This window comes from Aphelocoma coerulescens, chromosome 26, assembly GCF_041296385.1.
Source record: "Aphelocoma coerulescens isolate FSJ_1873_10779 chromosome 26, UR_Acoe_1.0, whole genome shotgun sequence".
Classification (NCBI taxonomy): domain Eukaryota; kingdom Metazoa; phylum Chordata; class Aves; order Passeriformes; family Corvidae; genus Aphelocoma; species Aphelocoma coerulescens.
The window spans coordinates 5,302,138-5,324,526 of NC_091039.1; the positions used below are offsets into that span (position 1 = coordinate 5,302,138).

The 22,389-nt window shown below is 57.9% G+C and overlaps 2 protein-coding genes across 3 annotated transcripts; both read right to left on the bottom strand.

Moving 5' to 3' along the window:
• Nucleotides 1–142: 142 nt before the first annotated feature.
• LOC138098902 (pepsin B-like) lies at nucleotides 143–13,394 on the bottom strand. The gene is made up of 9 exons (XM_068995809.1): nucleotides 13,225–13,394; nucleotides 4,203–4,356; nucleotides 3,704–3,821; nucleotides 2,942–3,060; nucleotides 2,408–2,607; nucleotides 2,142–2,264; nucleotides 1,892–2,036; nucleotides 1,193–1,291; nucleotides 143–401 (listed from the first exon to the last, which is right to left on the bottom strand). The coding sequence occupies exons 1-9, from the start codon at nucleotides 13,392–13,394 to the stop codon at nucleotides 249–251; spliced, it is 1,281 nt and encodes a 426-aa protein (XP_068851910.1). The 3' UTR covers nucleotides 143–248.
• FRS3 (fibroblast growth factor receptor substrate 3) lies at nucleotides 13,345–21,764 on the bottom strand. 2 transcript variants are annotated; one of them, XM_068995807.1, is made up of 7 exons: nucleotides 21,528–21,764; nucleotides 19,033–19,155; nucleotides 18,782–18,870; nucleotides 17,621–17,807; nucleotides 15,690–15,851; nucleotides 15,055–15,206; nucleotides 13,345–14,235 (listed from the first exon to the last, which is right to left on the bottom strand). In XM_068995807.1, the coding sequence occupies exons 3-7, from the start codon at nucleotides 18,845–18,847 to the stop codon at nucleotides 13,345–13,347; spliced, it is 1,458 nt and encodes a 485-aa protein (XP_068851908.1). In that variant the 5' UTR covers nucleotides 18,848–18,870; nucleotides 19,033–19,155; nucleotides 21,528–21,764. The 2 variants fall into 2 exon arrangements, with proteins under 2 accessions (XP_068851908.1, XP_068851909.1); XM_068995808.1 differs by having other exon boundaries at nucleotides 13,447–14,137.
• Nucleotides 21,765–22,389: the final 625 nt, after the last annotated feature.

The window sequence follows — 22,389 nt, forward strand, 5'->3', positions numbered from 1 at the left end:
TGGAGGAAGGGATTGTGAGCCACGGAACCCCTCAGGCTGCTCCCAACAAACCCAGGAGCTCAGAGACCGTTTGGGATGTTGCGGTTTATTTGTTAGAGGAGGCGGTGAGGACACACTGACACAGAAATCCCGAGGGATGGGGGCTCATGTGGGCATGGAAATGTCCCTGGGAATGCTGTGGCACTCCAGCCGTGTTGGCAGAGCTGTGCCAGGCCAGGAGAGGGGCTGGAATTTGCTGCCTCGTCCCTCTAGGCCGACAGGGCGAAGCCCACGCGGTTGTTGGCCAGGTCGAAGATGGTGTAATATTCCTTGAGGAAAATGTTTCCCAGGATCCAGAGGGGCTGCCCGTCCAGGGAGGGCAGGTAGGTGACCTCGATGCCCAGGGTGCAGTAGCCATTGCTCTGTAGGAGGGGAAGAACAGGGGGGTCAGAGCCTCGAACGGGCACAGGGAGAGCATCGCTGCCGGCAGGGAGCTCCGGGTTCCTCCCAGTGCCTCGGGAATTCAGCAGGATGGAGCTCACAGGGAATTCAGCAGGATGGAGCCCCCAGGGAATTCAGCAGGATGGATCCCCCAGGGAATTCTCAGGATGGAGCCCACAGGGAATTCAGCAGGATGGAGACCCCAGGGAATTGTCAGGATGGAGCCCACAGGGGAGTTCAGCAGGATGGATCCCCCAGGGAATTCTCAGGATGGAGCCCACAGGGAATTCAGCAGGATGGAGACCCCAGGGAATTGTCAGGATGGAGCCCACAGGGAATTCAGCAGGATGGAGACCCCAGGGAATTGTCAGGATGGAGCCCACAGGGGAATTCAGCAGGATGGAGACCCCAGGGAATTGTCAGGATGGAGCCCACAGGGGAATTCAGCAGGATGGAGACCCCAGGGAATTGCCAGAGTGGAGCCCACAGGGGAATTCAGCAGGATGGAGCCCATGGGGAACTCTCAGGATGGAGCCCCCAGGGAGTTCAGCAGGATGGAGCCCCCAAGGAATTCTCAGAATGGAGCCCCCAGGGAATTCCCAGGGTGGATCCCCCAGGGAATTGTCAGGGTGGATCCCCCAGGGAATTGTCAGGATGGAGCCCATGGGGAATTCAGCAGGATGGAGCCCCCAGGGAATTCTCAGGGTGGAGCCCCCAGGGAATTGTCAGGATGGATCCCCCAGGGAATTCCCAGGGTGGATCCCATACGCACGTTCAGGACGTAGGCAGAGGGGGAGAGCGGGAGCTGAGCGCCGCCGATGACGAAGGTGATGGGGGGCATGTCCTGGGTCCCGTTGCAGTCCACTGCATACTGAGGGGACAGGGACAGAGGAGGTGATGGCACGGAGAGGACGGAGGCCATCGCGTGCCAGGGTGACAAACACTCCATCCCCTGGCGGTGCCACACCGTGGAATCACGGAATGGTTTGGGTTGGAAGGGAATTCAAGCTCATCCCATCCCACCCCTGCCATGGCAGGGACACCTTCCACCATCCCAGTCTGCTCCAAGCCCCATCCAACCTGGCCTTGGACACTTCCAGGGATCCGGGGGCAGCCACAGCTTCTCTGGGAATTCTATCACAGGGAAGAATTCCCTCCCTATATCAAACCTCAGTTTCCTCTCCTTCAGTCTGAACCCATTCCCCCTTGTCCAAGGATCCCCCTTGTCACTCCAGGCCTTTGTCCCAAGTCTCCCTCTGGCTTCCCTGTAGCCCCCTCAGATCCTGGAAGGGGCTGTGAGGTCTCCACACAAAGTTCTCTTCCCCAGGCTGAACACCCCCCCCTTTCTCCTCACTGGCACTTGTTCTGCAGCTGCCACATGAGTTTTGTGGGACCCGGTCGAGCCCAGGGCTCTGATTCCCATGCAAGGCTCCCCAGTGCTCCACACCCCCCAAAATCCCCGTGCACTCACCCCAAAGCTGGTCTCCTGGGCTCCCAGGGCCTCCAGGATGCTCTCTATGTACTCCTCGGGCACCGTCACCAGGAATGTCCCCGTGTCCACGATGGCCTGGCAGCCCTGGCTGCACCAGCCGCTCACTGACTGCTCGATGGCAAAGCTGGGAGGAGAACGGGCACAAGGACGTGGCTTTGGGCACCCACTGGCCCCTAAATCAGACACCTCGAGCTCTGCAAAGCTGCAGCTGAGCCAGGGGGTCACTCACTTCTCAAGTGCCACCTGCCAGTAGAGCTCCTGTGTCACCGGCGCCCACGTGATGTTCCCCTGGAAGAGCCGAGGGTCGATGCCCCCGAGGATGAGCTCTCCCCCGTACTCGTAGGTGGGCTGGCTGCAAAAAAGCAGAGTCACGGCAGCAGGGATGGGGAAATCCCTGTGATAAACGTGGGCTAGAGAGGGATAAATCCCTAAGGAACCCTCCTGGGGACAGGCAGGGCACACCAGGATGTGCAGAGCGCTCTGAAAGGTTTGTACCGTGAGAAATAAAAGCTGAAGATGGGCTCGGCGAGCTGGTTCTGCTCCAGCATCCCCTCCAGAGCCGTGGCCATCCCTCCCACTGCCAGCGAGGGGTAGGCCATTCCCAGGATCCCATCGAAATCCGCGAAGTAGAAAGGCTGGGTGGGCTCGTCCTGGCTGAGCCCGAACTCCTGGCTGGTGACGGTGATGCTCTGGATCTGCAGGGGAAGGGGATCCGGGGTCAGCCGGGCAAACCCGAGGGGTGGCTGCTGCTCCGAAAGCACTGCAGGGTCCCAGCTGGTGCCAACAGCACCAGGCAGCGGGGAAAATCGGGGAAAAACCCCCAGGAATTAGGTTAAAACCCAGCCAAAGCCCAGCTGGGTGGCTGAGGGTGGCAATAAACGCTTTATATCGGTTCTGCCCAGGGTTTGTCCAAGCCTTGGCTACACAGGACGTGAGATCGGCCCTTAGGCTGCTCCCAGGCTCATTCCATGGGCACACCCAGCCAGGACACAGCAGCGGGAGCGCAGGGATGGCACGGGGAGCGCTCACCCTGAGCGTGTCGTAGCCCAGCACGATGGTGACGGAGCCGCTGCCGTAGGACACGGTGCAGGACTGGCCACTGGAGGTGAAGGTGGAGGAGTCACGGGGCTTGAACTTGGCGTGGTTGACTGGGGGAGAGAGAGAAGAAGGGAAAAGCCCTGGGCATGTGCTGCAGTGGGATTTCACTGCCGGATGCTCCGCTGGGATCATCCCCAGGGACAGACTGCTCCTCTACCCCGTGGTTCTCTCTCAGGTTTTGGGGTTTGCAGCCCAGTTTTGCCTGGATCCCTCTCCAGGGATCACAAGCACAACAGCAAAGCCCTCACGCTGAAATCCCCATCACTCTTCCACCGTGAGGGATGAGCTCTGCTGGCAGCGGGACATCAGCTCCGCAATTCCCGGCTTTCCTCTTCCCTCTGCCCGGCTACAGATAGCCAGGGAGCTGCCTGAGATTCCCGGGATGGCCGTGGGGATTTGGCCATCCCTGAAGCAGGCAGAGGGCTCTGTGCTTCCCAAGGAAGGCACCAGCTATCCCAGATCAGCATCCCGGGGTCATCTGTGGTCTGGCATCGTGATGTCCCCAACAGGGGAAGAACAGGGACAAGGAAAAGGCACCCACTGGCACCTAAACCCATCTTGGCTTGGTCAGTCTGGGATGCTCTGAAACGCATCCCTGAGCCCTGCAGTGCTGGGATAATAGCTGGTACTAATTAGCACGAATTACTCCTAGGAGCAGTAGTAGCTCTGCTCACAGCATCTGGGGGTACTCACAGCAGGCAGGACTCCTGCAGTCCGTGGAGGGCACCCACAGGTTGGAGGAGCCGGTGTCGAAGAGCACCAAGAACTTCTGGGGGGGTTCCCCAATGCTGATCTCCCCGTAGTAGGAGGACTAAAAAAAAAAAAAAAGGGGGATTTCCACTGGCCACGGGCTCAGGGACAGACCAGGCTTCCCCCTGGCATCCCAGTGCCAGGCTCACTCTCAGACCCAACCACACAGGAGCACACCGAGCTCTCATCCTGCATTTTCTGCCCCCCAAAAATGAAATATTAAATAATTACTGTGGGTTTGTTCTCTACAGAAAAGCCTCGCTCTTTGTGGCTGGGGGAGACCTTCCTTAAACTTCCAAACAGAGGCTTAAAAGAGTGCGGGGGGGGGGGGGGGGGGGAAAGGAATTTCTCATTTCCTGGAGGCTCAGGAGTGTCCAGATTGCTCTGGAAGGAGCCAGGAAGGAGGGAGGACAGGCAGTGACGGGGAGCGTGGGGCACTCACGTCCAGGTGGTTGGTTATGGGCTCCCTGACCACAGAGCCCTGCCTGGGCTGGTATTTCTTCACGGGATCATATTTAATGTGCTTCAGGAAATCAGCCAGCACCCCCGCTGCCCTCATCTTGTCCCGGATGGACTGGCCTTTCTTCAGGCTGATCCTGCACAGAGGGAGAGGAAACCCAAATGAGCAGAGCAGAAATTAAGAAGATTTGGGCATTTTCAAAGGCTCAGTTCTCTGGGCTCCTTTGAGCCATGGCAGGAGCTCTCCATGCCCCAGATCCCAGGAGCTGCTCTCCAGGTCCCAGAAGCTGTTCCCCAGGTCCCAGGAGCTGCTCTCCACGTCCCAGGAGCTGCTCCCGTGTCTCCAGGAGTTGCTCTCCAGGTCCCAGGAGCCACTCCCCATGTCCCAGCAGCTCCCCATGTCCCCAGGAGCTGCTCCCCATGTCCCCAGGAGCTGCTCTCCAGCTCTCAGGAGCTGCTCCCCATGTCCCAGCAGCTGCTCCCCATGTCCCAGGAGCTGCTCCCATGTCTCCAGGATCTCCCCAGGTCCCAGGAGCTCCCCGTGTCCCCAGGAGCTGCTCCCGTGTCCCCAGGAGCTGCTCCCATGTCCCCAGGAGCTCCCCATGTCCCAGGAGCTGCTCCCGTGTCCCCAGGAGCTCCCCCTGTTCCCAGGAGCTGCTCCCGTGTCCCCAGGAGCTCCCCCTGTTCCCAGGAGCTGCTCCCATGTCTCCAGGATCTCCCCAGGTCCCAGGAGCTCCCCATGTCCCCAGGAGCTGCTCCCGTGTCCCCAGGAGCTCCCCATGTCCCCAGGAGCTGCTCCCGTGTCCCCAGGAGCTCCCCATGTCCCCAGGAGCTGCTCCCGTGTCCCCAGGAGCTGCTCCCCTGTCCCCAGGAGCTCCCCCTGTTCCCAGGAGCTGCTCCCATGTCTCCAGGATCTCCCCAGGTCCCAGGAGCTCTCCATGTCCCCAGGAGCTGCTCCCGTGTCCCCAGGAGCTGCTCCCCTGTCCCCAGGAGCTCCCCATGTCCCCAGGAGCTGCTCCCGTGTCCCCAGGATCTCTCCATGTCCCCAGGAGCTGCCCCGGGCTGTGCCCACGCCCTGGAGGTGCCTCCCGCCGCTCTCCCCGCGGCTCAGCATCCTCGAGCTCCGTTCTCCGCCCTCTCCCCGTTCCTCCCGCACAGCTCACCCACCTCACCGCCCCCTCCGCCAGCTGCAGACACGCCAGGACCACCAGGAGCCACTTCATGGTGCCGAGCAGCTCCACGGTCACCCCTCGGGAGGCGGCGGCAGCCGGGCAGGGCTGCCCGGGCTCCCGCTTTTATCCCGGGAGGCAGCGCCGGCCCTTATCTGCTGACCTCCGCTTTCCATTAGCACCTCTCGCAGCCCCGGCCTCAAGGGCTTCTTTGTGCCTCGGGCCACGAGGATCCTGCGGAATCGGCGTCCCGAGGGCAGAGCCGCGCACGGCCTCGGGGGCGAGATCAAAGGGGAACGATCCGATAAGGGGTCAGCGCTTATCGGGGCCGAGGGACCCGACGTCGTCACCGCGCTGGGCCGTGGCTGCGCTCGCCAAAACCTGCGCAAGCCTTGCCCCGGGACAAAGGGACTCGCGGCTCTTGGCGAGGGAGGGAAACGCTTTTGTCTGCCCTCCTTCCGCCGCTGCAGAGAGCGGGGATGGAGGCGGCCGGCGGAGCGGCTTTCCCGGGACACGCGGCGAGGAGATGGAGCCCGTCAGGTTCCTTCTCTGGTTTGCTCCAGGATGGTCCCCAGGTTCCTTCTCTGGTTTGGACCAAGGTGGTCCCCAGCTTCCTCCTCTCGTTTCCTCCAAGGTGGTCCCCAGCTTCCTTCTCTGGTTTGCTCCAGGGTGGTCCCCAGCTTCCTTTTCTTTCCTCCAGGGTGGTCCCCAGCTTCCTTCTCTCGTTTCCTCCAGGGTGGTCCCCAGCTTCCTTCTCTCGTTTCCTCCAGGGTGGTCCCCAGCTTCCTTCTCTCGTTTCCTCCAAGGTGGTCCCCAGCTTCCTTCTCTCGTTTCCTCCAAGGAGGTCCCCAGCTTCCTTCTCTCGTTTCCTCCAGGGTGGTCCCCAGCTTCCTTCTCTCGTTTCCTCCAGGGTGGTCCCCAGCTTCCTTCTCTTCTTTCCTCCAGGGTGGTCCCCAGCTTCCTTCTCTCGTTTCCTCCAGGACTGTCCCCAGGTTCCTTCTCTGGTTTCCTCCAAGGGGGTCCTCAGTGCTGTCCTGCCTTCTCCTCTTCATCAGCATCCCAGACCTTCACTCCAGGAGATGAGCTCGTTTCCATGTCCTACCTGCTCCTGCTTTCCCTATTTGGGCAGAAACCACCCATTTTCCCATTCATTTGTTGATTTTGTGGAGCACACGGTTCCCTCCCCATCCCATATCCAAAGGTGGGTGCTGTAACCGCCAGGAATGTGCAACCCACCCTCGGGGTTTAACCCACACTCCACGTCCTCACACCAGCCCAGAAAGTCAGAAAATTCCTTGTTTGCTTCTTTCCCCCCCGTGAAAACAAAGGAACCACAAACCCACACTTCCCAAATGGCCACCAAGCACCCAAACCAAGCAGAACATTTTGAGTAATAACCCGAATATTCTGTAGGAAATGCACCAAAATGGGTTTGCTCACGACCTAAATATTTTCTAGCCAACAAACCAAAGCTTTTTTGGTCATAACCTAAATATTTTCTGGCAAATGGGCCGTTATCCTGTTAGTTAGAGCCCAGGTATTTTCCAGAGCTCCTGCAGCCCTGCTTGCATCCCGAATCCATCACCCAACACCTTCTCCATCACCCGGCACCGCTCTCGCCGCTCATCCCGCGCCAGCGCTCCGCACGGATTCCATTCCCTCGGGAGCACCGGGCAGCCTGCGTGGCCTCCTCTGGATACTGAGGCTGTCACACGGCGGATATCGCGCTTGCCAGCAGGATGGGCGGAAAGATCGGGGCATTGGGATCGGATAAAGCAGCGGATCCTGGCGGGAAGCGGGGCGCGGGTATGGGAACGCCAGCAGAGCATCGCCCGCTCCCGGCACGGCCCCACGGGGCACGGGGAGAAGGTGCCCTCTGCGGCGCTCACTCGAAAAGCGCTTTCTGGCGCTTTTTGACCCAAAGTGGGGCAGCTCTGAGGGAATTACTCCGGCAGGAATTCTGGATTCGCAGAGAGCCGGAGTCGCCGCGCCGAGGGGGGATCGCGCACCCGCGCTGCTCCCGGGATTTCCCTCAGGACCGGCCTCCGGGCATTCCCTCTCCTTTGCTTTCAGTTTCTCTTCTGAGCTGGTTTGGTGGCCCAGCTCCAGCCCAGGGAATCCCATCTCTGACCCCACCGCCTTTCCCGGGATGCTGCAGGGGGTGAGCCCAGCGCTCCAGAGGAGCCTGTGGAACCTGGAGGAGGATCTGTGGAGACCTCACAGCCCCTTCCAGGACCTGGAGGGGCTACAAGGAGCTGGAGAGGAGCTGTTCACGAGGAACTGGAGTGAGGGAAAAGGGGAATGGGTTCAGGCTGAAAGAGAGGAAATGTAAGTTTGATATTGGGAAGGAATTCTTCCCTGTGAGGGCGGGGAGGAGCTGGGATGGAATTCCCAGAGAAGCTGTGGCTGTCCCTGGATCCCTGGCAGTGTCCAAGGCCAGGTTGGATGGAGCTTGGAGCAACCTGGGAGAGTGGAAGGTGTCCCTGCCACGGCAGGGGTGGAACTGGATGATTTTTAAGTTCCTTCCAACCCAAACCAGTCTGGGATTCCGTGGTTCTCTGCCCCCGGAGCAGCTGTGTTTATGAACCCACACAAGCTCTCCGATCCTCCCCTCGGTGCTGCACGAGCTGCTTTTAGTGTTTTATTTCCAAAACAGAGGCCACAGTACACAGGAACAGCTTCCATCACATCAAAGGAAATACTCCTCTTTCCCTGTGAGGAAAAGATGGGTAAATCAGCTGTAAATAAAAAAAGGTTGGGATCCAGGTCAGGCATTTAAATTCCCAAACCAGGAGAGGATCAGTCACTTCTTGATGCTGAGGACCTAAAGGGACTCTAAGGGAGGTGGAGAGGGATTTTGGATGAGGGCATGGAGAGACAGGACAAAGGAAATGGCTTCAAACTGACAGAGGGGAAGCAGCACATGGAATTGTCCTGCAAAGGTGCCACCAGCCAGGACACCCCATTCCGTTTATTCTGCGCAGTTTCACACTTCAAGGCAAACCAGGAGCCGTCCTCAGGGCACAGAGCTGTTCCTCAGAGAGGGACTGCCTGGATTTCCATGGGAATAACCCAAAGGAACAACTGCACAGCAACCCCCGGCTCAGGGCAGCCGAATCCCCACAGCACCTTTGCTTCTCTGCCACATCAGAAATTCAGTGGCCAAGGCACCAGCACAGGTGACAAGGACAGGAATGGCACGGGAGGGGTTTGAGGTGACACTGAAGCATCAGGGCCTTTCAGCTGGAAAAATCCCACTCAGGGAAGTAAAACAGATTAGATCCCATCTTTACAATGAGCCTTTTCCATCCCCTGGCCTGTAATTGCCAACTTCAAAGCTCCCAGGGTTCTCACTAATGAACTCACCCCCAGTAACAGCAACCCAAACCTGTTCTGCTGCCTCTGAGCAGCATTTCCAGACCAGCCGAGTTTGGGGGAAAGACAAAAATTCCCAGAAGCACGGAGGGCAGCCCTCCCAGAGGCTGGAATTAGGAAATGGGTTCGTTAACCATCATTCATTAATGATCCTCCACCTGAGAGGGCTGAACAGCATCACACAGAGAGACAATGAGAGAATAGGGAGCTGGAGTGCCACCCCTGGTTTGGTTTTCCTGCCAGTAAACAGCACAATTTAGGTAATAAAAACAACAATTCCTCAGAAACAACAAACATTCGAGTTTCTCTGCAGAAATATTGATCCCTCAACCCTCAGCACCTCTCCTTTCCCCTCCCTGTGAGGCAGGCACAGCTCACAGGGATTCCCACCTCCTTCCCTGAGGGAAAAGCACCTAAAATGGGTTAAAAGAGGAAAAACCCTCCCATGGTAAGACACTGGAGCACTGGGAGAAGCTCTGTTCCTACCAGCGGGTTCTTGGGAAAGGGAAGAGGGGGAGATCTGTTTGGGAATTCAGCAGGGGGGAAATAGCGGGGGAAGAAATCTGATGGATTAACTCAGACTCAAACAAGAACCACTTAGAAAGGTCAAGGCTGTGATATTCCCTCTGCTCAGCCCATGGCTGCTCACAAAACATCCCCAAATGACAATTCCAAGTGGAGGAAGGAGCCCAGTGAGGACAGGTCAGCCCCCAATGGGGCCACACAGACCCAGTCCCCAGGCAAGCACTGGAACCTCCAGCCCAGCTCCCACCCCCAGGGCTCAGCCACCACCCAAATTCACCTCATTTTGCTTCCTAAACCCTTTTTGAGAACCGAAGTCTCAGCAAACATTCCACTGAAGCAGCTCCTTTCCCAATTTTCCAGTTCCCAGAACACCAAGCTGAACCATCTGAGCTTGGGGCAGAGAGGAGGAGAGCTCCGAGCATCCCCTCAGCTCTGGGGACAAACTCCAGAGCAGGTTTCGGATGGTTTTTCCCTCCCATCTGTACCAGCTGGATGCACAGAGGCCAGGATGGATCCCTGAAACCCAAATGCAGATTTATGGGTGCATCCACCAAGCGGGAGGATTCTGCCAAAAACTGGGAGGATATCCCATGGCTGGAGGGATCACCGGGTATCCCATCCAGTTTCCCATCCAAGCCCAGCAGAGCGCTGTCAGACCCAAAGGAAAACCCATAAAATCCACCTTGGCAAGGCTCCTTAAGGACACAACAGATTGGGGAAACCTTCCCAACCCAAATAAAACAACCACAGGGAAGAACTCCGAAAAGTCCCAAATCCCAGAACCGAAGGGACGAGAGAACACGGACTCGGATTCCCTCCTCACTTCCCAAACCCAAACCCGGATCCTCCTCTGGAACCGTTTCTCCCACGGCCACTAGAGGAAGCTGCGACGCTGCGCCGGAGAATCCCAAATGTGTCACCGGAGCTCCCGGGGCTCCGGGAACCGCGGGGCCAGCGCCGGACACGGCTCCGCTCCTTCCCTGCGCTTCCACTCCTCCCGCAAGAACGGATATGGCGGAATTCTCAAAGAGTCCTCGTGGCTTAGTGCGGGCGCAGCTCTGGGGAAGTTTTCCAGAAGAGCAAAAAAAGAGGGGAAAAAAATCACTGGGATGCGAACACGACGCGCACCCTGAAATCCCTGAGTTCCATCCTGGCTGCCGGCACTCCAATTCCCATTGAATGGCTCGAACGTGGAACAACCCGCCGCAAACAATGAGCTGAGACCGGCTTTTCATTGCCAAAGCTTCCCGGGGAGTTTGGGATGGCGCTGGAGCTCAGCCTGCTGAGGCAGCAGGGGAGAGGGGACACGAGGGGACACGAGGGGACACGAGGGGACACGGAGCACAGGATGCTCCACGCTGGAATGGGCAGCTGCCATCAGCTCGGTCCTTTCTCATCTTCAAGGTCCAGGGAATTCTTCTCCTTCTTAGAAGAGGAGCAGCATTCCCGCAGGATAACCAGGATAAGGATGGGCTGTGTCCCTGTCACTGCTGCTTCCAGCGTCCTTTGGGAACACTGGATTCGCCAAGGAGGGAAGGGAGGCCCGGGTGGGACAGCCCAGATCACCTGGAGGATGTAAAATCAGCAGTTCAGGTGATCCAAGATGGATCTCCCAACACAAAGCTCTCATGGAGCCACCGAAATGGGATTGCCAGACTTTTTAAGGAACACCAGAGGGAATTCCCTGATCCCAGGAGCTCACAGACCCTTCCATCCCACCCTCAGGGACACGTGGCCACGCTGGTGGCACCGGGCAGCACCCGAGGACAGCCCCAGCCCTGAGCACAAAGAGCCCAGCCCAGCACCTTCCCTGGGATGTAACCCACCTGGAAAGGGGGTGGGAAAGGGCCCTCACCTCCTCCTCCATGGAAACAGAAAACATTTCATCCTCTTTGCCCTTTCTGGGGAAAAAAGGAAAAGGAATTCTGTATTTCTCAGCTCCAGCAGGTTCCTACAGAGGCTCCAGAGGGGAGCTGTGCTGTCCCAGAGGGTGACACCGACAGCTTAGAAACTCTTTATTTAAATACTTTATTTAAAGCTTAACGCAGTTAACTTTTATATATTTATATTTATATATAGATATAGATATAAACAATTTCTTCTCTCACTTCCCTAAATGAAAGCTGGATTTAGGGGGGATACATTACTTGGGGGCAGGGTTGTCTTTTTCCTTCAAATAAAGTCATTTGTTATACATATAAAAATATATTACTTGGGTTTCCTTTCCGTTACGGGTGACACAAGGGACGGGGCGGACGAAAGAATGGAAGACGAGCACGAGGACTTCCAAAATGGAAAGAAAAACCAGTGGATTGAAGCATGTGGCACACTTGGAATTTATAGTGCAACAGCAAGCCAAGAACTCCACGTTCTGCGACACAAACATGGCACCACTCAGACTTGGGACACGTGGCCTCGCTCCCGACAGGGTCACGGCTCAATAGGACATGACAGCACCAAAAACCAAAAAAAGAAAAAAAAGGCTGAACTTCCAAAACCCTGGGAATCAAGCTCCTGGCTCTCAGAAGCAGCTTGGAGCTGAGGGATGGGGTTCTTTCCTCTTCCATGGACGTCAACACCGGGAAACACCAAAGGGCGAGGGGGACGTGAGGCTTGGCAAGGTCTCTGCAGGCAGCGGGACCCTGGCTGGGCACGGATCCAGCTGCTGTCCCGGGAGGAACACGGACACAGCCAGCAGGAGGTGAGGCTCCAGAGCACCCAGAGCGCTGCTCTCCATCGGAACAGGCACAGAGAAATCCAGGGAAAGGCCGAGCCGCCGCCTGTCCCACGGGGAGGGGCAGGGGGACGTCCTGGGGCAGCTCAGCGCAGCCCCGGCATCGAGACAAAAAACCACAGCAAAAGGCCACAAATTTACCCGAAATTTTAGCCCTTCCAGGTCCGTAGTTGAGGGAACAATCTGCACATTCACTCCCAACGCCGAACAGAGGCTGCTCCCGGCCCCAGCCGGGCGTGTGGGTGTAGGCAACGACTTTGATGCCACTCCAAGCTCGGCTGCCCGGCGGCTCCGCTCCCACTCCCACGTCTCCCATTCCATTTCCCACCCACCCCGTGACAGTCAGGCCCGAGTCCATAAATTCCTGATTCCCAGCTGCTCTTTTCCACAGTGGTTTCCCCCCAGTTGGTGGCTCAGCAAAGCCACCGAGATCTTTTGGGACCTGTCCCCCAAGCAGGAGCGAGCCCCAGCGAGCGCACGCTGCGGACTGGCACCAGTTTGGCAACGAACTGGGATGCGAAGGAGCAGTTCATAAATAAATAAGTAAACAAATAAATAAATCCACAACACTTCTCAGCAGCTGCCGAAAAGAACCCTCCAAAAAAACAAAGCAGGGTATGGCACAAGTGAAGTTTTCTAGACCAAACTTCCAACCTCCCTCGTGGTTGTGGCCTTTCCCTCCTCTCCTAAAGCAGGGAAGGGAATTTTAAGGATTTAGGCAATCAGGGTTCTGTGATCACAGTGAGTGCCCATGGCTATGTGTCCTCCTCGCTGAATTGCAGCTGCCCAATTTAAATTGAATCTGAGACAGGGACAGAAGGATAAAAAGCTTCAGGAACACAGGGAACAGTGAGCTGAGGGTGGAAAGGCCACGGCGGCGTGAGCTCCCTCGTCTCCAGGGACCTCTGGAACCACAAGGCAAATCCCAGCTCTGGAGTGGCCTCCTGGAGCTCTCCTGGAGGTGTGACATCCACAGGGAACAGGCTCGATTGGCACGGAGCTCCTAAAGCCGCTCGGTTTTGGGAGCACTCGCCCATGGCACTGCCCTGCTCTGGCTCTGCTCTGCCCCACCCCAGGCCGTGCCACGTCACTGCGGGCACCTCCCGCCCGGAATTCAACCCTCAGAGTCACCAAACATCCCACAAGGCTTGAAAAAGGAGCGACACAGAGAGGGGAGGACGGAGGGACAGAGACAGACGAACCTCAACAGCGGCCAGCCCCCCAGGGAATGGGCGAACAATGGCGAATGGGAGCCACACGGGGCAGGGCACAGCGAGGGGCAGGGACCAAAGCCACGACACGGGGCTGGCACTTGGGGCCCCTCACAGGGGCAGGTCAGTGCTGTTGTGCCGCGTTTTCCTCGAGGTGCCATCGTCCCTGGGCAGCGCCCGCTGCAGGCTGGACATGGCCGCCGTCTTTTTGAGGTCAATCACGGCGTACGAGTCGGTGTGGCGGCCACCGGGGCTGGCAGGGGGTGGCACCCGGGGGTCCTGCTGTCCCTTGCAGGGCTCAGGCTCCAGCTCCACCTGGATGTAGTTGAGCTGCCGTGGAGGCTCCGGGCAGGGCCGGGGGAAGTCGAAGCTGAAGACGTTGGGCAGGCGGCTGCGCCGGGCTCTGGGCAGGAAGGAGCGGCGAGGCTGCGGGGCCGCGCTCTCCGAGCTCAGGGAATTCTGCAGGGGCTCCTCCTCGCCAGCCTCGGAGAAGCCATTGGGGGATGGCGTGGGTGCCGTGCCAGCGTCCTCGTCCCTGTGCCGGGCCGGTTGGAGCTCCCACACCGGCGGCAGCGCCGGCAGGTTCTCGTAGTGCAGCAGCGCCGAGCGGCGATGGGAGCAGCTCCCGTCCTCCCGGGACACTTTGGAGCGGCCGGCCCGGCACAGGGATGAGGTGCTGGGAGCCACCAGCCCGTTGAGGTTCTCGTAGATGCACTGAGGGGATGGACACCCCTCCTGACACTCGTTGTTGTTGTTGTTGGGAGGGCAGAGGTGCGCCCGGCATTCCCGGGGGTGCCGGCACAGCCGGCGGTAGCCGGAGGTGGGAGCCAGCACGAATTTCACCTCCCCTGCAGGCTGCAGGAAGACCTGGGGGTTTCGGTCTTCCAGGGAGCAGCTGTGGTTCCTAGGGGGGAAAGGAGGGTGGGCTTCAGGCAAGGAGTGCATACAGTGCCGGCCTCTCGGCTCCGGCTCCCCGGTGGCCGTGTTGACGTAGGTGTGGGACTGCAAGGAGAGAAGCAGAGGGACAGTGACAGGAGGAGAGAGCAGAGACCAGAGCAAAGCAGCTGAGAAACCACCAGGAGAGGGGAATTCATCTGGTGGAACGGGAGAAAAAGGGATTTTGGAAGTCGGGAAGGTTTTGGGAGGTAAAATGTAGAAGTTGGTTTAGGTTTTGTGGGCTGGGAGAGAGACAAAAAGAGTCCAGCTGCAGATCCGCGCTGTGTGTCCACGTGGTTGGGCATCTGCAGGAATTTCCTCGTGGAAAGGGTGGTCAGGCTTTGGAAAGGGCTGCCCAGGGAGGTTTGGAGGTGTCACCTGGATGTGGCACTCCGTGTTCTGGGCTGGGTGACAGGTGGGCATCGGGCACAGGTTGGATTTAATCTTTTCCAAGGTCTTTTCCAACCTCAGTGATTCAGGGATTCTGTGTCATGCTTGATGCACATGGCCACTCACAAACTACCTCCTCAAGTGATCCCACAACCCTCACACCTGCCCAGGCTTCCCTGGGTTTTGTAGGAAAAATCTTAAAATCCTACAACTGAGAGCAAAGAGCTGAACCTCAAAACTAAAACTAAAAAGGGTCTGAATTGAGGGGTTGTGTGACAGCTGACAGGTGACTGCCACCCAAATACCAGTGGGTTGAGGACACGAGTCAGATTTTTGTGACAGAGCATCAGTTCTAGTGAAGTGTCAGAGAGCAGGAGCCTCCAGGAGCAAAATGAAGTGAAGAGAATAAAAAGAGTGGCAAGGTGTGAGGATCCCCTGAGCTCTGAGGGAGGGAAACCCAGAATTGCACAGAGCAGAGTTGAGGGGGGGGTTTACCTGCTCCTCAGGGCCCAGGAGGGGGTGAGTTGAGTCTTCCCCCACAGAGGAATGTCTCAGGCTGCTCACTGAGGGGTGCCGGGCTGCAGAGTAGGACAGGGATTCTCCAGGGAAGCTGTGAAATCCATTGGGAAGTCCAGTGTAGCCCAGAGCTGTGAGAGAATCAAGGCAGAGAAGCATTAAATTGGTACAAAATAGAATTATTTTCACACTTTCAGAATGAGCTGGGCACTTCTAGACACCCTAGAAGGTAAAACCAGGCTGTCCAGGGGACACACACAAGGGAAAAAGGCCCTCCTTTAAATCTATGGAATTCCTCATGGAGACAGGAACTGAGCCATCCACATGTGGCTTCCTGCAGAAACCGCCTGACCCTCCCAAGAGCTACTCAGGAGAGGCCACTTGGCAGTGGTGGCCCAGCAAAATCCAGCTGAGGGGTGACAGCTCTGACTCTTCGAAGGGCTTCTCGTGTCGTCGTTTCCTCGGAAACCAAATTCCCCACGGGAAACGAGCGGGGGCCTTTAACACAGGAGCACACATGGGACAGCTCCACGGGCAGCTTGATGGGAGCACTGCAGACGTCACCCCCAGCCCTGTGTCCCCTCTCCTGTCCCCACACACTGAGGGGCTCTTACTGGTGGGTGGCTGGGGGCTCCGGGCCGGCTCCCGATCCGAGGGGTGGCTGTTCCTGGTGATCACCACGGGCTCTTCCACCACGTTGATGCTGTTGCACTGCATCAGCTCCTGCAGCAGGTTGAAGATTTCTTCTGCTCGGGAGCACTTGAAGGCAAAAATCCCTGTCAGGGCCAGAGAGGAGGGTGAGAGCAGCGAGGAAGTGATGCTGCTTTAAAAATATGTGTTATTCCCACTTCTAAATGAATTCTGATTCCTTCTGCTGTTGTTTAACACAACCAAGCCACAGCCACACGAAACCAACCAAAACCCTGTGGATTATTCAGGAAATAACACCAGAAATCATGGAATACAGAATGGTTTGGGTGGGAAGAGACCTTAAAGATCATCCAGTTGCACTGCCAACCTTCCCCAAGCCCAGGTTGCTCAGAGCTCCATCCAGCTCCACCTCAGAGCTGTGGTATCTCACACCACACGGGTGTGGAGGGCCAGGAGAACTGATCACCTCTCCCATCTGAACTCCCCTGGCACCCAGTCCATCCCTTCCCAGGGGAAAATCCAGGCAGTGACTCCTCAAAGCTGGACTGGGCCCTGTGCACAGGAGGGAGGGACAGGAATGTCACGTTTTGAAAAATCTCTGGGATTGAAGAGTCTCTCCCCAAAGGAGCAGCCCAGCCCAGGAACCAATCCCAGGCTGGCACATGCACACACCAAAGCCATGGCAACAGGAACAGCCTGGCAACAAGGGCTGCTCCCAAAGAACCACGTTTTCCACGTTCTGACCAAAAAAAAATAGCTGGATCTGCCTTGACTCAGGTGGGGAGCAGCATCAGCAAGGAGGCTTCCAGGTAAAATTAATAAGCAGGATAAAATCCTACAAGGAAGGGAGAGAATGCAACAAAACCCATCATCCCTCTCATTTCTGCTTGAAGTGTTTCTGGTAAAAATTCTGCAGGATGGGAGAGCTCTGCCTGGACCTGAACAGAATCAAACCACACAGAGGGGCAGAATTTTTATCACTGCATTCAATTTTCATCACTGATGCTCGACCCTGCGAAAGGCAAAGCAGAAACCAAAGGACAAATTCCCTGACAGGAGAGGAAAACCCCACTGAAATCAATATTAAAAAGCAGCAGATGCCACTGCAGCTTCACACAGACCCTGGGCACTCACAGGAGTCCTTCTGGAGTTTACAAACACATTAACAGAATGAGGAAACAACTCTTTTTTTCCTCCCGAGGGGATGCAGACGCCAAGAAAACGTTCAGCTCTTTTTAAAAGCATGAGAGACAGACTGGTAAAGGAACCAACAGGCCCCATTGTCAAACTGTAATTCCTCTATTCCCAGACTATTCCCAGTGCTCCTGGGTGACTCACTTCCCTCTGCATGCTCAGACAGCAGGAAAACGTGGAACTCCTTTCCCTCTGTCACAAAGTGCTGCCAGACCCAAAATCAGAGCTCTGAGCAGAACCAGCACTGATCAATTTAAGGGAAAAGCACCGAGGAAAACAGAGCTCAACCAATTGTTGCTCTGTGGAATAAAAAAATCCTAAAAGGGACCCAGAAAAAGGTGCAGGTGCTGCTTTATCGTGAGCTGAACGATGCTTAACAAAGCCTCAAGCCTTGCAAGCGCTTTTTAGCTCCTGAGGGAGGCCCAGCCACCCCTCCTGCCCCAGAGCACAGAGTAACAACCCCAAAAATGCTCCACCAGCATCCCCACGAGCACCAGCAAGGCAAGGCCACCAGATTTACACCCAGTTTAACCCTTTTAATCCACAGCACCCCCCACCCCCACGTGTGCACCAACACTCCGGGGGGAAGAGACTGCGGACACCCAGAGCGCCAGGAATTCGGGAAGACACGAGGACCAGCTGCCTTTGGGGAGGGAAATCTCAGCCTTGCCACCCCCAGGGAGCCCCCCCAGGGACTGACCCTGCCCGGTGTGGCAGCGGCGGCCGCTCTCGAAGGAGAAGAGGTTGGAGTCGAAGCCGTAGCGGCGCAGGCACAGGTAGGGCCACCTGACGGCGTCGCGCTTGTGCGTGTGCAGGATGAGCTCCCTCTGCGTCAGCTCCATCACCCCCGAGCCCAGCTCGTGCCCCTCATCGTCCACGTTGGTCACCTGCAGGGGACCCAGCAGGGAAATCAGAGCCACGGATTGGTTGAGGTGGGAAAAAGAGCTCCGGGATCAGCGAGTTCAAAATGCCCGCTTTGATCCATCGCCAGGTGGGCACTGCCAGGGGTGGGGAGGTCAAAGCTCCCTGGGCAGTTTCAAGGCCTGACCATGCTTTCCATGCAGAAATTCATCTTGATTTCCAGCCTAAACCTCCCCTGGTGCAGCTTGAGGCTGATTCTTCATCCTGTCCCTTGAGGCTGATTCCTCATCCTGTCCCTTGAGGCTGATTCCTCGTCCGATCTCCCCCCGCCCCCCGGCTGCCCCCTCCTGTCAGGGACTTGTGCAGAGCCACAAGGTCCCCCCTGAGCCTCCTTTGCTCCAGGCTGAGCCCCTTCCCAGCTCCCTCAGGAGTTCTCCAGACCCTTCTCCAGGTGCTCCAGCTCCATTCCTTCCCTGGACACGCTCCAGCCCCTCGATGTCTCCCTTGTCGTGAGGGTCCAGAGCTGGACGGGGCCCTCCAGGTGCCCCTCACTGCTCCCCAAACCAGCCCACCCACGGAGCACTGCAATTCCATGGATTCCCCTCCATTTCCTGCTGCCTTTTTCCCAGCTGAGAGCAGGGATTCGTGGCTGGCAGAGGCGCCGAGCTGTCAGCCCTGGAGCCCGCGAGCTTGGCAGCTCAGCTGCTGTGTCTGAGCCCAGGCTCTGGAACACAGCCCTGAGCAATAAAAGGTTTTTCTCTCCAGTCCCCCATTTCCTCACATTTCCCAAGCAGAGACAATTCAGCAGCAAATACAAACACATTTGCAGCAGGAGTTTTTTAAGGAAAGGGGGAGAAAAAAAAAAAAACCCAAAGCAGAAGTGATGAATTTGCAAATCCTCTCGAGGGATGCTTGTGTGCAGGGGCAGAGGTTTGCTCTCCCCTCGTGCAGTCAGAGCTGTCCCACACCCTCTGATGGGGTTGAAGGGGTAAAAATTTACCTTAAATTTGGTGGGGTGGTTGTCTGGGATGCTGTCTGTGCACAGACAGCTGCAGCAGCTCCCCATGACGCCAGGCAGAGAGGCAATCCCTGGGGACAGGACACAAACCGGGCCACAATCACATTCCCAGTCCAACTCTCCCACCCTCTCCCAGTATCCCTCCCCCATCCATCCCAGGGGGTTTGGAGCTCCAACTCTTCACTCTGCTCCTTGATTAATGTAACACTAATTAAAACCAACAGGTTTCTTACCATCAGGCAGTTGTTGGGTTTGTTTTGGAGAAGGAATTCCCACTGCAGTCCCTCTATCTCCCTCAGGACTTCATGGCAAGCAGGTTTCACCTAAAACACGAGGGAAACACTCCCATCTTCCACCTGGCAAGGAGAAGACAATTAAACAATGATAAAAGCAGAGAAAATTAAAAAAGCAGGGGGTGGGAGAGCGACTGAACTTCCCTTCAAACATCCCAAGGAAGGTGGGTGCATTTTGTGTTTAATGAACTACATTTACACCAACACAGAAAACTCTGCACGACAATGAGGAACACACAGCTAAAACGAAAATTAAAGAAGAGATGTTTTACTTCCTGGCTTTGGGATCCTAAAAGGATCCTTAGGATCCTACAGAGGAGTGAATAAAATAAAACTGAGCAGCCAGGGGTGGTGAGGCAGCTGCTGCTGAGGAATGAGGAGGTGCCTTCACTGCAGGGAAGGTCCTTCAGGGTCAGAGAACCAGCAGCTGCTCTCTGCTGTGGAGTAGGAGAAACAAAAAAGGCCACAAAACACTAAAACTCTGATATCTGACCCAGTCAGTGCAAGGATCAGGTAGGAGTGAGAAATATTCCTGGGTTTTGCACTTGTAGTGAGAAATGTGAAATTCTGCTGTCCCTGATGGAAACTTAAAGGACTCCAGATCCAGCCCCGGGCAGGAAACAGGGGATGATGCCAGGTGTGCCCTGAGAGCAGCTCAGGATCTCTCCATCCGAGCCACCAAGATGATCCCAGCCCAGCACCAGGGCTGTAAATGGCAAACTGGGAACCTCTTTCCATTGGGAACCTCTTTCCATTGGGAGCTTTTCCCTCTGCCATGCCAGAGTCTGCCTCCCCCCTCTCCAAATCAAACCATGGATCATGGAGTGGCAGAGCTGCCCTGGGCCCCCTTCCAGCCTGGAGAGAGGGGGAAGAGCCACCCCTGAGCTGCCAAGGGCTCCCATTCCATTTTTACATCAAAACAGCTCCTAAATCACCTCCCACTGCACCCCCGTGCCTTCACTCTGGCCCTTGGAGAATTCCCCACCTTGCCCTAGCCCTGCCAATTGCCCAGAACGTTTCTCAGGAACAAAGGAAGCCGGTGCCAGCTGCCCTCCCGCACACACCTGCCAGCCCTACAGCAGCACCACACCCTCCCTGTGCCGCCCCACACCCTCCCTGTGCCGCCCCACACCTGCCCCAGCCAGCCTGCCTGCTCTCCTCGGCTCAGCACGGATTCCTTCCCCTCACAGGCTTTGGTCAATAATTTAGCACCAGATCCTGCTCGGTGTGATCTGGGCACTGGGGGCCGTGTCCTCTGTGGTTGTGCCCTCCCAACTCCCTCCTCAGGACCCCCCAAATCCCTCAGGAACAACAGCTGGAGAAAACATTCTGCCTTTGCCCCCTCTTTCTTTACTCCTCTCTCCCTCCACCCTCACCTAGGAGGGGTCAGCCTCAAGTGCTGTGGCTGATCAAGGACAGTTTTTACAGTGAGGACTGAACAAATGAACTAAAAAACCACCACGAGCTCCCTGAACGCTCCCTCGGCGCTTCCCACTGCTCCTCGCTGGTGAATATTTCAGCAGCATCCCTTTCACACAGAAACTCCCAAGTCTCCAGGCTCCTGCTCAGCACTTCCAACACCTTCCCAACACCAGTTCAGAGCTCAGCCAGTCACTAAAAAACACCCCAACAGCCCAACACGGTTCCCCACAGCAGGAGTGGGTCCCTCCTAAGACCACCAGCCCCATCCAGACTCCCAGCATCCCAACCTAAATCCTCCCCAGCCCTGCTTGGAGCAGGCTCACCTCTCCCAAATTCCCAGCCGGGTTGTTCCCCTCCTCCCAAACCCCCAGCCTGCAGAAGCCCCTCGTGCCTTCACCCTCCTGCCAGCCCTTCTCTTAAACCCAGAGCTGGAGAAGAGGATCCCCCTAATCCCAAAGGATCGAGGCACCCTGACACCCCCTGCACAGGGACACACGGAAACCTCGTGTGGAAAAGCACCTGGTCCCACATCAACCCCTCCAGGGACAGACCCAACACATCCCCCCAGCCTGCGAGGGAGGGAGGGAGCAGGGGGGCAGCTCTGGGGGCAGGAGGGGCCAGGAGAAGGGGCTGGAGAGACGAGGAAGGGGCTGGAGGAAGGAGGAAAGGGATGGAGGGATGAGGAAGGGGCTGCAGAGATGGGGAAGGGGCTGCAGGGATGGGGAAGGGGCTGCAGGAACGAGGAAAAAGAAGGAGGAAGGCGGAAGGGGCTGCAGGGAGGAGGAGGATGGGGCTGCAGGGACATGGAAGGGGATGAAGGGATGAGGAAGGGGATGGAGGGAGGAGGACGGGCCTGCGGAGCCCGTGGGACCGAGGGGCCTGAGGAAGGGGCGAGTCCCGGGGGGTTACCGGGGAATTGGCTGCGAAGGGCGGCCGGGGGAGCCCGGGGGGGGGGGCACGAGGGGAGGGGACGGGGGCGATGCCGCGGCCCCGCTCCAGGCGCGGCTCGGTACCTGAGGCGCTCCCGGCTCGGCCGTCCGGGAGCTGCGGCCCGGGGCCCCCGGCCCGGCCCTTCCCGGAGCCCGGAACGTGCTGGGGCCCCCAACCCGGCCCTTCCCGGGGCCTGGAGCGTGTCGGGGCCCCCGGCCCGGCCCTGCCCCTGCCCGGCCCGGCGGGTCCGGGGGTCCCCGGTCGGGCCCGGAGCGATCGGGGCCGGGCCGGGCCCGCCGGAGCAGCGACACCGCGAGAGCGCCGCGGGGCCGCCAGGGGGCGCCAGGGGGGCGCGGCGGCGGCGCGGGGGGCGGGGCCGGGTGGGCGGGGCCAAAGTGGGCGGGGCCAAAGTGGGCGTGGCCGGGGAAGGGGGCGATGAACGGGAGGGGTTTGGGGGGCTCAGTGAGAGGGTTTGGGGGTCTGAGGCAGGAGAGGACGCTGGGGTGGGTCAGCGCAGGGGGATTTGGGGGTCTGGGTTGGGGGATGGTCGTGGGGGATCAGTGGGGGAGGATTGGGCAGGGGTTTGGGGAAGGAGAGGGGCTGGGGGGACGCTGGAAGAGGATTTGGGGGGGTCTGCGTTCGGGGGATGCTCGAGGGGGATCGATGGAGGGGAATTGGGCTGGGGTCTTGGGAAGGAGAGGGGGTGAGGGGTCAGTGCAGGGGGATTTGGGGGGGTCTGGGATGGAAGGATGCTCTTGGTCAGTGCAGGGGGATTTGGGGGGGTCTGGGATGGAAGGATGCTCTCGGTCAGTGCAGGGGGATTTGGGGGGGTCTGGGATGGAAGGATGCTCTCGGTCAGTGCAGGGGGATTTGGGGGGGTCTGGAGTAGAGGGAGACTCTAGAGGGGCGTTGGGGAAGGAGGGGGCTCGGGGAGGCTGAAGCACT